We start from the raw sequence: 12190 nt of genomic DNA, 5'->3' as shown, positions 1-12190 counted from the left end.
AATGGCAAAAATCAAGTTACTTCAAAAACAGGTCGCCAATCGTAGGTCCAGCGTACCTACTTGTATTAGTAGAGCTCAGTGATCAAAGTAGATACATAGTGATGTGGCAAAATTTCGGCGACTCAACATACTGACATTTACGATCTGGCTGGCTGTCTGAATATAATGTAGAAAATCCATGAATCAGGTATTATGTATTACCATTCTCTGACCATATTTTAGATATTCTATGAAGAGGCATCTACAGGAACGTAGGCAGGGCAGCTAGGTGGTGGGTTGCGCTCTTGTACTCAACAATTCCAATTATTAAAAACCGGCCAGGTGCGAATCAGACTCGCGCACCTAGGGTTTCGTACTCGGGTTTTTTTTCGACATTTTGCACGATAAATCAAAAACTATTATGGGTAAAAATAAACAAAAATTTGTTTTGGAATGTACAGGTAAACCCATTTCATATAATACCCCACTTGGTATAGTTATCTTACTTTCAAAATTTAAACACAATTTGATTTTTTCCTTTTAAGACCTTTAAAGTGCAAAGGCTACTTTTTATCTCGGAAAATCAAAGAGCTTCCCCAAGAATTTTTTAAACCTAAGCCACGCGGAAGTCCAGCATCAACGAATGTAGCATAAGCATAGGAAAAGTTATTTCGACACTTGGCTTTAATGCTATATTTCCTTCTGTAATATTTTTATTTTATTCATTATTACGAATAAGAAACTCTATGCCAGAAAATGTCCTCAAGATCACAATATAAACATAAAACTAGTTTTTTTACACCCGGTCGCATGCAGGGCCACCAAAAAATATATCGCTGGATACGCCCATGGCTTCGGCCCAATATGAAGCTGTATCGTGTAACTAAGCTGTAACTTTGGATCCAGGCCAAAACACCATGTCTGGACGCCGTTAAATTTGCACAAGGGACGCACTAATCTTTGGAAATCAACTCGGTACTGCTTTTGAGCTCACAAACAACATTAAGAGACATTTTAATGGCACACGCTATAAATATTTTGGCATTAGGGGAATTTTATATAAAGTAGATACAAATTTAATTTTTATTAAGCCCTACGAGTTCCGTTCATAGAACAATAAAAATGAGAGATAGGCACTTGAATTCTTTAATTCATAGATGGTATAAGCCCTTTGTGAAGGGGCCAAATAGGGTTACTCAAAAACCCCTTTTGTTTGGAGCCGCATAGATACCTAAATCTAAAGACTATTACTGATTTCCAAATAAACTGTGCCAGGTAGAGACTTCTAGAATATTGCTAATAGTAATATTATGTTATGAAAACTCAACACACCTACCCCCAAATATATCGTGGTCCATAATTGTATCAAACGGTGAGTGACGGAGATGTGGCACGGACACAAATCACATAATGTCTTCTCCAAAAATTAACGAGAGCGTTTGTTAAAGTCGAGGGATGTGGCACATACATATACACTGAGTACGTCTCTGCCATATTCTTCTGTCCCAATTAGTTATGTCCCAAGTAGTTAGTGTCCCAATGTATGAAATCATTAATATACTTACGGTCTACTTCACCACCACCACGGTCATATAAGTAACTAGCTACTCGCCATGGCTTCGCACGGGTAGCTTGCGATTTTCGTAGGGATCTCTAATTTTAAACCGACTGCGGCAAAGCCAAAAGGAAGGGTTATGATTTTAGCAGTCTATGTATGTATTATGTGTGTATGTTTGTATCCAGATTCTGTGTGTTCCGCCCTTAGAATAAAAACCGTTCCGCCGTAGCGCCTAAACTACATCCTTTTTCTGTTTTTTTTGGTGCGTAATCAAGAATCTCTATCGTAAATAAATATTTAAGTATTCATTATTATTTATTTATTGTTTTCAAAAGGAAAAAAAGCTTTAAATTGTGTTGTCTGTATGTGTATGTGTGTTAGGTCCATGAAGGATGCCCGACACTCATTCCACTTGAGGAGGAGTTCTCTTGACCGCAACAGATGGCTGTTTTCCACCCACACGTAGGTATATATTATGCGTAAGGAAAAAAAGTTGGGAGCCACAATTTTATTACATGCTCGATAAAGCTTTATTGGCCATTTTATTGTACTCGGGGCTATCAAACTTTTGAACTTAGGTGAAGGTTTTAGTCATGTAAAATCTAGGAGAAAAAGCAGAAATTAATAAAAACCCGGTATATTTTAAGAAAGTATGTACCCCTACTACCTACCTATTTTTTATAAAGGTATTCCTGATTCCATAGAACTACCACATGAGGTGAACTAGGTAGGTACTTTAGATTTAAAATAATTATACGATAAAGGTAGGTGACTACAGTACCTACCAACCTAATTATTACGATAAACACGACAATACCTACTCTGTAACTGAGCGTAAAGGTTTTACAGTGTTATAAAATTTATTATCCTTTCCACGTTATAAATGACGGCTCTCACTCTTCCCTTATAAATAAAGGAGGTATTTCATTGTCCTTTCGGCATAGCTGAATACGAATGAGATGAAAATGAGGACATATCTTCGCACGTTGATTGCTGAGCAACGGGACGTGAACGTTCCGTTGCACGCATCCGGCGGTGCACGGCATTTCCGAACGCATCGCCCGCGCCGTTCAATATCCGCGAGGATTGTTTGTAGTCCCACCCCACGCCACCTCCACACTCGCCGTCCTCTAATGCTGCTTAGCCTTAGCAGGGTGTCTAGTTTAGAAAAGTCTGCTTGTATGTATTATAGTTTTTTTTTCTCTCTCGTCTGGCTTTAGGCAAAGATTAGCCAATGTCAAGTTTGTAGTTATTTACAAGTTAGGGAAACTATATAAGTATGGACTTCGTTTGTGCCGGCGCTCGCCGACATACGCACGGCGCCCCTTTGGAGCGCTTCCTAGTCAGTTCTACCACCAAAAATACCAGTAAAACATGAAAACCGGCCACTTTTAACAAAAAAAAAAACACTCCAAAAAGGCAGAGCTTCAATAGCTCAACGCGTATGGAATCGGACTGAAATCCGAAAGGTCGGCGGTTCAAACCCCATCCGTTGCAGTATTGTCATACCCACTCCTAGCACAAGCTTAGCGCTTAGTTGGAGGGGAAAGGTAAATGTTAGTCATGATTAAAAATGACTAATATTCTTTAAAAAAAAAAACTAGAAAAGAGCTGATAACTTACAAACGGCTGAACCGATTTTTTTCGATTGTAGCTAAGAACACTCTCGATCAAGCCACCTTTCAAACAAAAAAAACTAAATTAAAATCGGTTCATTCGTTTAGGAGCTACGATGCCACAGACAAATACACAGATACACACGTCAAGCTTATAATACCTCTCTTTTTGAGTCGGGGGTTAAAAAGTAAAAAGTAAAGCTACGGATGTAAAAAAAATCTTAGTAGGTAAGTACTTATTAATTTGTTTTACTGAGATGCGTTTTAATCGTATCGAAATTGCAGTATTTACAAAACATATTTTTAACGCACAGCTATTTTCGTTTGTGGGAAGTCGTTAATGACCCGAAAAATCGTTTTTATGATGTTTGCTTTGATCAGAGAACAATATAAAACGTCTTCGTTTATAGCGCAATAACATCGAATTCGATAACAAATTGGAATCAGGTTCTCTATAACTGTTTCTTGAAATAAAATAATATTGAACTTTGCCCCGAACCACAGTAGCCCCGCGATAAATAATAATAATTTTACCGTACCTAATTAGGTACCTTGTACCTAACTTTATTAGTGATTATAAAATAAAAAGAAAAAAATAGCCCTTGATAATACTTATCACCATAATTAAGGTCATAAAACCTTAATCATGAAGTTTTAGGAGTATTCAACTGTTGTAACCAACCCACTTCGTTTTTATTGATGGTCAAAAATGCAACCGTAACGTATACCTAACCTTTCCAGTTGCATGCAAAGAGAATATAATCACTACGTTTTTATGCATGCAACTGGACTTTAAATTGCAAAAAAAAGTAAAATATCGTAAAATGTTTGACACGTTTGCAATGTTACCCGGGATAACTGTAAGTTGTCCAGGTTAACAAAAGACTGGAATCCAAAGCTAGCTCATGTAACCATTTAAAAAAACAACTGTCACTTCATTTGTCACTGCCAAGTTATGTGACAGTTGACACTTGACACAGTTTGTCATTCCGTGATTTTTAGCGTAGATTTTTAGGTTAGTCAAGTGTCAACAATTACAAAATCAAATCATATTATAAAATCTAAATTGTAAAATGTAAATTAAGCACATGAATTATGAAATAAATTTAAATGGAAGCCTCAGAAAAAAGACCACAATTTGGAAATAGATTGCTGGAAAATGTGGACGAAGTCTTCAAACATAACGCTTGGTACTTTATTCAACATTATTATTCGAAATTGTAAAAATGTTAAATGTTCTGAAAAGAATAATGCCGCGAGATTGGAGACTACAAGATATAGAAAGAAACCACCTGGCGGTAATCGTTATTTAACTGATACGAAACATCTGTATCAATTTAATGCTTGGTTAGCATACTAACCTTACTTTTACCTATATCAATATTTTAATACTTTTGTTTAACTACATATTTTATTAATCATCAACACATCGAAGGGCATAAGCACAAATCCCTATATATTTTTAATGTTTCATACTATAGAAAAAGTTGTTCACAGTTTGCATAAGTTTTCTTGTTTATTACAGGGACAATGTTGAATGGGATGCAGAGCAAGAAAAGGCAGCTGCAGATAAAGTCCAACAGAATTCTGTAGTTACATTCTCAGAGGAGTGCTTGAAGGATTTAGAAGAAAATGCTGACAAGCATTGGGATGCATTTTATAATATTCATCAGAACAGGTATTTATAATGTCACTCTTAAATCAAAAATAATAAGAAGTTAGGCTCTATAATTCAGTTTAGTTAATAAGAAAGAGCAGACTTAGTTATTAAAAGATTAAATAAATTAAATAATTAGTTTTTAAAAGAGAGTAGTTATGAGTCAGTTTGAAGAACCCATAGATCATAGGGATCAGCTAGTTGTCAAACACAAATTAAATTAAATTAGATTATAATACAATTTTAAAATACTAGGCTCAAAAATTACTATAACATCTTTCAGATTTTTCAAAGATCGCCACTGGCTTTTCACGGAGTTTCCTGAACTGGCCCCTGACAATAACTCTGCACCTGTAAGAGTATTTCCTCAAAGTGACCTACAAAATAATGAAGTTAATGAAGAAAATAGTACAAATGCAGATATCTGTCATAGTGAACCAAGTAATCAATTATGTAATGAAAAAAATGATGGACAGAGTACACATAAAGATAGTAAACAAAGTAATACAAAACGCCTAATCTTTGAAATTGGTTGTGGTGTAGGCAACACAATTTTCCCAATATTACAATACAGTCAAGATCCTAACTTATTCATCTACGGTTGTGATTTCTCATCAACAGCAATAGAAATTATGAAACAAAATGAGTTGTATGATACCAAAAGATGTGAAGTCTTTGTTTTGGATGCAACTTGTAATGAATGGATAGTTCCGTTCAAAGAGAATTCATTGGATGTAATTGTTCTTATTTTTGTTTTATCAGCTATAGACCCAGCAAAGTAAGTTAAAAAGATTTTAATGGAATATGATAATTGCAAGTTTTGTTTTAGAAAATTTACTGCTTCCATTTCTGACCTATGTGTGAGATTTTTAAATCCAGTTTTTATTCTTTAAAAAAAATGGGACAAATTTAGAACCACCTCTTTTTTGAAAGTTGGTATCAATATCATAAATCCTTCGACCATATTCTTTTATCTCTAATAGTTTAAGTTTTCGCCTTGCTTTCTGTATACTGATGGTATATAATATATTACCAAGATTGCCAGGTCACAAGTAATAATAATGCAATCTAAAAACTGGATTCCAAATGAAAAAGCAAGTGAAGTGGTTCAGCAGTTTGTATAAAATAAACCAAAATGTAGTTTATTATGTGTATGATGTAGTCTGGTTTGTACACCTTCCTACTCCAAAGTTGTAGAATAAGTTGTAGTATAGACTGCTATTAGTGACTGCCTTTGCATGCTGATTTTGTGTTCCTATTTTTTTCTTTTGTGTATCCTTTTATGTGTGCAATAAATATATCAATATTTTAAAAAATAAGGTATATTTAATAAGAGTAAATCAATTGATTTAGGGTAAATTATTTTGCATGCTTGAGCATGCAAAATAATAAAATAAAATAATAATGATATAAAATATTTCTTTAAAATTATATTATCAGTTTCCAAATTATACTTATCTAACAAAACTTATTATTGCTTTTGTTGTTTTTTTCAGGATGTCAACTGTCATAAACCACATTAATACATATTTGAAGCCTGGAGGTTTAGTTGTATTCCGAGACTACGGGAGATATGACTTAGCCCAGCTAAGATTCAAGAAGGGCCGTTGCATATCAGAAAGCTTTTACGCGCGTGGAGATAACACAATGGTGTACTTTTTCACACAGGAAGAAATTTCGAAGCTCTTCAAAGATGCTGGATTTATTGAAGAACAAAACTTAATTGATAGAAGACTTCAAGTAAATAGAGGCAAAATGTTAACCATGTATCGAGTGTGGATACAAGCGAAATATCGAAAACCGTTATAACATTGGGTATTTATTTCATATACTATTTTATACATAATTATAACTATAAGACATAATATTATGATTTTTGAAAGGATTAAATTGCATTTTATAATTTATAGAAGTAGTTTCAACATTCAACATGGAGAAGTAATTCAAACATTTGGGAGATATAAATAAAAAGCCAAGGGTTTATTTTTATAAAACAGATGCAAGTTAGTTTAATAATCTTCATATTATATTATATTTTCCTTAAATTCAAAACAGTAAATGCATAAAAATCATATATAAAATTTCACTTATTAATAAACCTCCAGCCTTGTCACTGGAAGGTTTCCGCTTGAATAAAATTATTACCCGTATTATAAATGCTAAAGTGTGTTTGTCCTTCAATCGCGTCGTAGCTGAGTAAAGGATCCATTTTCATGCCTTTTCCTTTTAATCTCAGCAGTATCAGATCAACTGATTAACATGAACTTTCGCACAGATATTGTTAAAGATCTAGTGAGTGCAGATTACTATTAAGGAAAGGCTTTGGTGGTAATGTGATAATTATGTTGCAGTTTCAAATTTAAAATGATAAGGTTTTTTAAATGCATTCATTACTCTTGAAATTACTTGGACCGGTGGCCCTTCCCATGTGACTTTAACGTCATTTAGCAACCTCTTCATAAATACTTCAATCTCCAACTCTGCAATTCGTCTTCCAATGCAAGACCTTACACCAAACCCAAATGGCAATGTGACCATAGGATGACTGTTACCATAGTAAAGGGGATCAGACTTATCAACCAGCCATCTCTCGGGAATGAATTCTAGTGCTTGAGGATAATATTTGTCCAATCTTGATAGAAACTCATTTGGGGCTATAACGTCAACCTGTAAATAGTACAATTATTTTAATATGAGGCATCACCGTAATAATATCTTAAAAGGTCTAAGGTATATTGAATTTCGAAAAGCTTTGAGAGTTTGGACAAAGAATAAAACCGGCCATGCGCGAGTCAGACTCGCACCCCGAGGGTTCCGTACTCGGGTATTTTTTCCGACATTTTACACGATAAATCAAAAATTATTATGCATAAAAATAAATAAAAATCTGTTTTAGAATGTACAAGTAAAGCCCATTCATTTGATACCCCATTCAATTGATATGCCTACTGGTTCATTCAGTTTAATAGAGATTCTCATGTACATGACATGACATGTATTTTTTTAAAGATTTTATTATGGGCTCAAATGAGTTTTCTAATGGATCCTTACTCCTTTGGGTATATGATATCCACCAACAAAATGGTCCTTTGTGGTTCTCCGCAAGTTCGCCGGTATTACTGGGTATAATCTAAGCGATTCTTTGAGACACGCTTTTAGATATCGTTTGTTTGGTTCCGATGAGCGTATTTCTTGCCGTACTTTATCTTGAACTTTGGGATTTATTGCCAAGTTGTACAAAAGGGCAACTGTTGTGAATGCGACCTAAAAATAAATGTTGTATCAACATACTAGAAAGATACAACAATAACATTCTAGAAAGGTGCAAAATGTTGCATTTTAACCCCCGACCCAAAAAGAGGGGTGTTATAAGTTTGACGTGTGTATCTGTGTATCTGTCTGTGGCATCGTAGCTCCTAAACTAATGAACCGATTTTAATTTAGTTTTTTTGTTTGAAAGGTGGCTTGATCGAGAGTGTTCTTAGCTATAATCCAAGAAAATCGATTCAGCCGTTTGAAAGTTCTCAGCTCTTTTCTAATTACTGTAACCTTCACTTGTCGGGGGTGATATAAATTTTTAATTTACACTTTTATTGTCTCAGGTAGTCCAGCATAATATTGTGTCGGCATGAATTTTATCGACTTTAAATCGGAAAAAGACTAATATTTATCAACTCCCGCGTGAAATATTTCTGAGTGGTCATTTAAGCAAAACAAGACGTAGTCCAATTTGAACACGGCGTGCGACTGCGCATTGTACAAATAACAGATCCCAGTAGGGCATATATCCTCTGCTGAATCTACACACCGCCATGTTGCAACTATGGATTGGACTACAGTTGTTTTGCAATCACTAGAATTATTAGGTACTGTAGATCAGTTTGCCGGAAAGCCCTTGAGTGGAGACAGCAAGCAAACGTAGTGTGGGACGCCCTCCAGCACGATGGACCGATGATATTAAGCGGCTGGCGGGAAGTGGCTGGATGAGGAAGGCTGAGGACCGGGTGTGGTGGCGCTTTTTAGGGAAGGCCTATGTCCAGCAGTGGACGTCCACAGGCTGATGATGATGATGATGATATAGATCAGTTTACCGTGTCAATCCCTGCAAAGAGCATCTCATTTGCCATTACAGTAGCAACTTTCTCATCAATGGCTAATAACTTTTCAATTATACTTTTGTCCTCTTCAGGGAGCTCATGGGCTCTATCTTTTATTATTTTTCTTGCTTCCTCAATGAATTTAACACTTGTGCTGAAAATTGTTTGTATAATTTTATGAAAAATGGCTATGACGTCTTTTTTTGTTCTAAAAAATAATAGCTTTCGGATTTAAATCCTTTCCTTCGGTTAACCGTTCCTCTATTGAGGTTTCAAAAAATAATTAATTAATATTTATTAGTAGGGATCAGATACTTACTCCCACTGTAAATCAAAAGTTTTGATTATTTTTTTATAATTTGAAGTAGGATAATATTTCCAAAGGCTCGGCATGAATTCCAATTTAAATGAAAGATTTATAACGTCTTGAGCACATTTTATAAGGACCCGCGCTGGGTGATCTTCCGTGAGGTTGTCCTCCAAACATCCTAGTCTCGTTCCAAGGGCGATCACTGCTATAGATTCTAAGGACCACTTCGTAATTTCCAAGTCTAAGTTCTCCTGCAGGTAGGCGTCATTATTAAGACTCTGTAATCTATATTCACAAAAAGCGTTATCCTAAGACCTGAGTTATCTTTATACTTTAGTGATAAATCAAAAAATAGATCTTTAAGACCAGCTGCACCATAAAAAATACCGTTAAGGTTAAACTGGCCCACCAAAAACAAGCATAGTAGATTGCACAAGTCAGTATTCTTACCTCCATTAGCAAAAGGTTAAACGGCCGTATTCACAAACGTTACTATGAGGTCTCACAGGCGCTCGAACGCATAGTGTAGGTTCCACCAATCAGATCATTGTAAATTGACGTGATACAGTCATCTGATTGGTGGAACGGACACTTTGCGTTCGAGGGCACTTTGAGACCTCATAGTGACGTTTGTGAATACGGGTGAAAGAATCATTGATTTGTGCAACCCAATGTGGCTTTTTTGATGGTCTAATTTAACTTTAACAGTAACCGCATGTGGCGTAACTGGCTCGTTCTCATTAGAAATATCTTCAGAAACACAATGTGTACCTTGCCACCATATCATCTGCAATTTCTTCTAACACCGGCGTATAAAGTTTGACCAATTTCGGTTTCAACAATGCTGGATTGACTTTTGTTCGGAAATCACGCCATTGCATATCTTGCCTGAAAGCGCGTTGAATTTGATTAAACTGGTCATTAAAAAAAGTTTTCATTAGGATTTTTGTCATGAACTTACGCAGTGGTTAATCCATAAACACCGTCATAGGTAGACTTTCTCAATGTAGTCCTGTAATAAACCAGAGTTTCGAATCCAGGTCGAGATGGCGCTACCAAATCTTCGGATCTATAAACCTGGGCAAAATATTAAAAAAATTACCTATGGATTAGGCACTTAACAAAATACTTGAGACCATCTGCATCAATTAAACACCTGTGCCTGTGAACGGTGATATTCTAATGGTTAAGAGGTCGGCCTTCTACTTAAGAAGTCGGGCGTTCAATCCCGGAACCGCACTTCTAACTGTTCGAGTTTTAAGCAATTAAATTCTTGTAAAGCTGGCAACGCATTGGCGGTTTCTCTGGTCAGCACCAGAGGAACCGCCAATGCGTTGTCGGATAATGGGAATGTTCATGGGTGGCGGTAATCACTTAACATCAGCTGGCCCGCCTCGCCCGTTTGCTCACTAGAGTTTTATGTAAGTAAAACATCGTGAGGAAACCTGCATGCCTGAGAGTTCTCCATACTGCAAATCCGCAGTAGACCACCGCGCCGTGACACACCCGGGAAAAGACTCGTAGGTACTTAGTAGTGGGAGGGGAGGGGGGGGCGATGGATTGATCATGATGATGATGAAAGCTGCGGCCTCAAGCGGCGCAGGGATTCCGACGGGACGCATTCATTTATATGGTGTTGTATTGTCACCACAACCGGTGTCATCTAGGGCGGCGCCGTATGCGCATTGTGGCATTTGCACCGCCCATCGCTATTATCGCCTTACCTAGGCTAAACTATTAGATTATAAAAAGAACTACTTAAAGCACGCATAGAAACGGCTATTCTGCTATTCTTCCGTCGCACCACTCATTCTACAATGTGACATGCTGCTAGCACCGCGCATTGTGTATGTTCAGCTACCGCAAGGTATTTACAAAAATCATACCTGGTCGAAGTGATCTGGTTCGTACAGAAATACCATGCACGCTCTTGCAAATACACCGTCTAGTTTAACTATTGATCCATACTTCTCAAACAAAAGTTGCGATAATTCGGAAAAATTCCCACTAAGTCCCAGTGATCCTGAAATAAGCTTAAAAATATTCATGTGTGTTGGAAGAGGTACCTACCTAGGTAGGTATGTTAAGAAAAGTAAGTATTTTGAATTTTGATTAAGTAGCTGATCATACCAATTCCTGGTAAGAAATGATGAATGGCGCCTATCACGGGCAAGGAGGATAGACCAGGTATTGATTCTAAGGGCTTGTTTGCTAACGTCGAATATCTGGAAGAAACATTCCATTAAATAAAGCGTACCTACCATATTAATCTACGTAACTATCCGGTTCGAAGGACCAATTTTACATAAGACTAATAGGTACTTAAATTTTTATTTTTTTAGCGATACTTAATTTATCTTGTTTAATAACATATTATAATAATAATTAAAACTATAGGTGTTATAGATTATACACACGTACAGAAAGAATAAATTCCGGATTTAGGTGAGTAAGCATTTCTGGAACTACCTATTTCTGGAACTGCCTAATTTTATTATTAAAATGTGCCTACCTACAATATAAGTTGCAAAATAATATTAAGTCGTTCTTTTAAAAAAATGTTTATAATTTGAATTAGCAACGCCTCACAACTAACGAAAATCTTAGAAGAAAGTTATATACCTACCTAGTAAATAATAACGTATTGGCGGGGGTACCTTACCTTGCCCCCTGATATAAAGGTAGGTACTTCATTACTTCAAGATTTTCTTCTACAGTGAAAATTGAAACGTACCTCATAATACTTCGAATTGGACTTGCTAGGATAAAGCAACGTTTAACTAAAAATTCACTCATTTTTACATACAAAGAAGCACACAGCCTGCACTGTTATCGCCAAAAGTACTATGAAGTGCGAAGCCGAATATTATTTCGTCTATGAAAATGACCTTGTCGTTATTTCGATAGTAGGCACTTTGAGTATACAAGTAGGCACGCACTAGTAGCACGTAGTGAGGTATGTGATTGCTATAC

General features: G+C 36.1%; 2 protein-coding genes across 3 annotated transcripts; one reads left to right on the top strand and one right to left on the bottom strand.

The window, feature by feature from the left end:
* The first annotated feature begins 4181 nt into the window (after positions 1–4181).
* Positions 4182–6725, top strand: LOC123872505 (tRNA N(3)-methylcytidine methyltransferase METTL2). Its single transcript, XM_045916826.1, has 4 exons — positions 4182–4343; positions 4679–4831; positions 5094–5588; positions 6307–6725. Exons 1-4 carry the CDS (start codon positions 4264–4266, stop codon positions 6617–6619), a joined length of 1041 nt encoding a protein of 346 aa, XP_045772782.1. The 5' UTR covers positions 4182–4263; the 3' UTR covers positions 6620–6725.
* Positions 6726–6742: 17 nt separating this feature from the next.
* LOC123872502 (cytochrome P450 CYP12A2-like) lies at positions 6743–12183 on the bottom strand. 2 transcript variants are annotated; one of them, XM_045916818.1, is made up of 9 exons: positions 11952–12183; positions 11348–11442; positions 11104–11240; positions 10179–10294; positions 9989–10105; positions 9227–9502; positions 8902–9061; positions 7862–8074; positions 6743–7477 (listed from the first exon to the last, which is right to left on the bottom strand). In XM_045916818.1, exons 1-9 carry the CDS (start codon positions 12011–12013, stop codon positions 7151–7153), a joined length of 1503 nt encoding a protein of 500 aa, XP_045772774.1. In that variant the 5' UTR covers positions 12014–12183; the 3' UTR covers positions 6743–7150. The 2 variants fall into 2 exon arrangements, with proteins under 2 accessions (XP_045772774.1, XP_045772775.1); XM_045916819.1 differs by lacking the exon at positions 11348–11442.
* Between the last annotated feature and the right edge of the window lie 7 nt (positions 12184–12190).

This window comes from Maniola jurtina, chromosome 15 (genome assembly GCF_905333055.1).
Source record: "Maniola jurtina chromosome 15, ilManJurt1.1, whole genome shotgun sequence".
In the NCBI taxonomy this organism is placed as follows: domain Eukaryota; kingdom Metazoa; phylum Arthropoda; class Insecta; order Lepidoptera; family Nymphalidae; genus Maniola; species Maniola jurtina.
The sequence above is the reverse complement of the archived record's forward strand: the minus strand, read 5'-3'. Positions and strand labels throughout refer to the sequence as shown.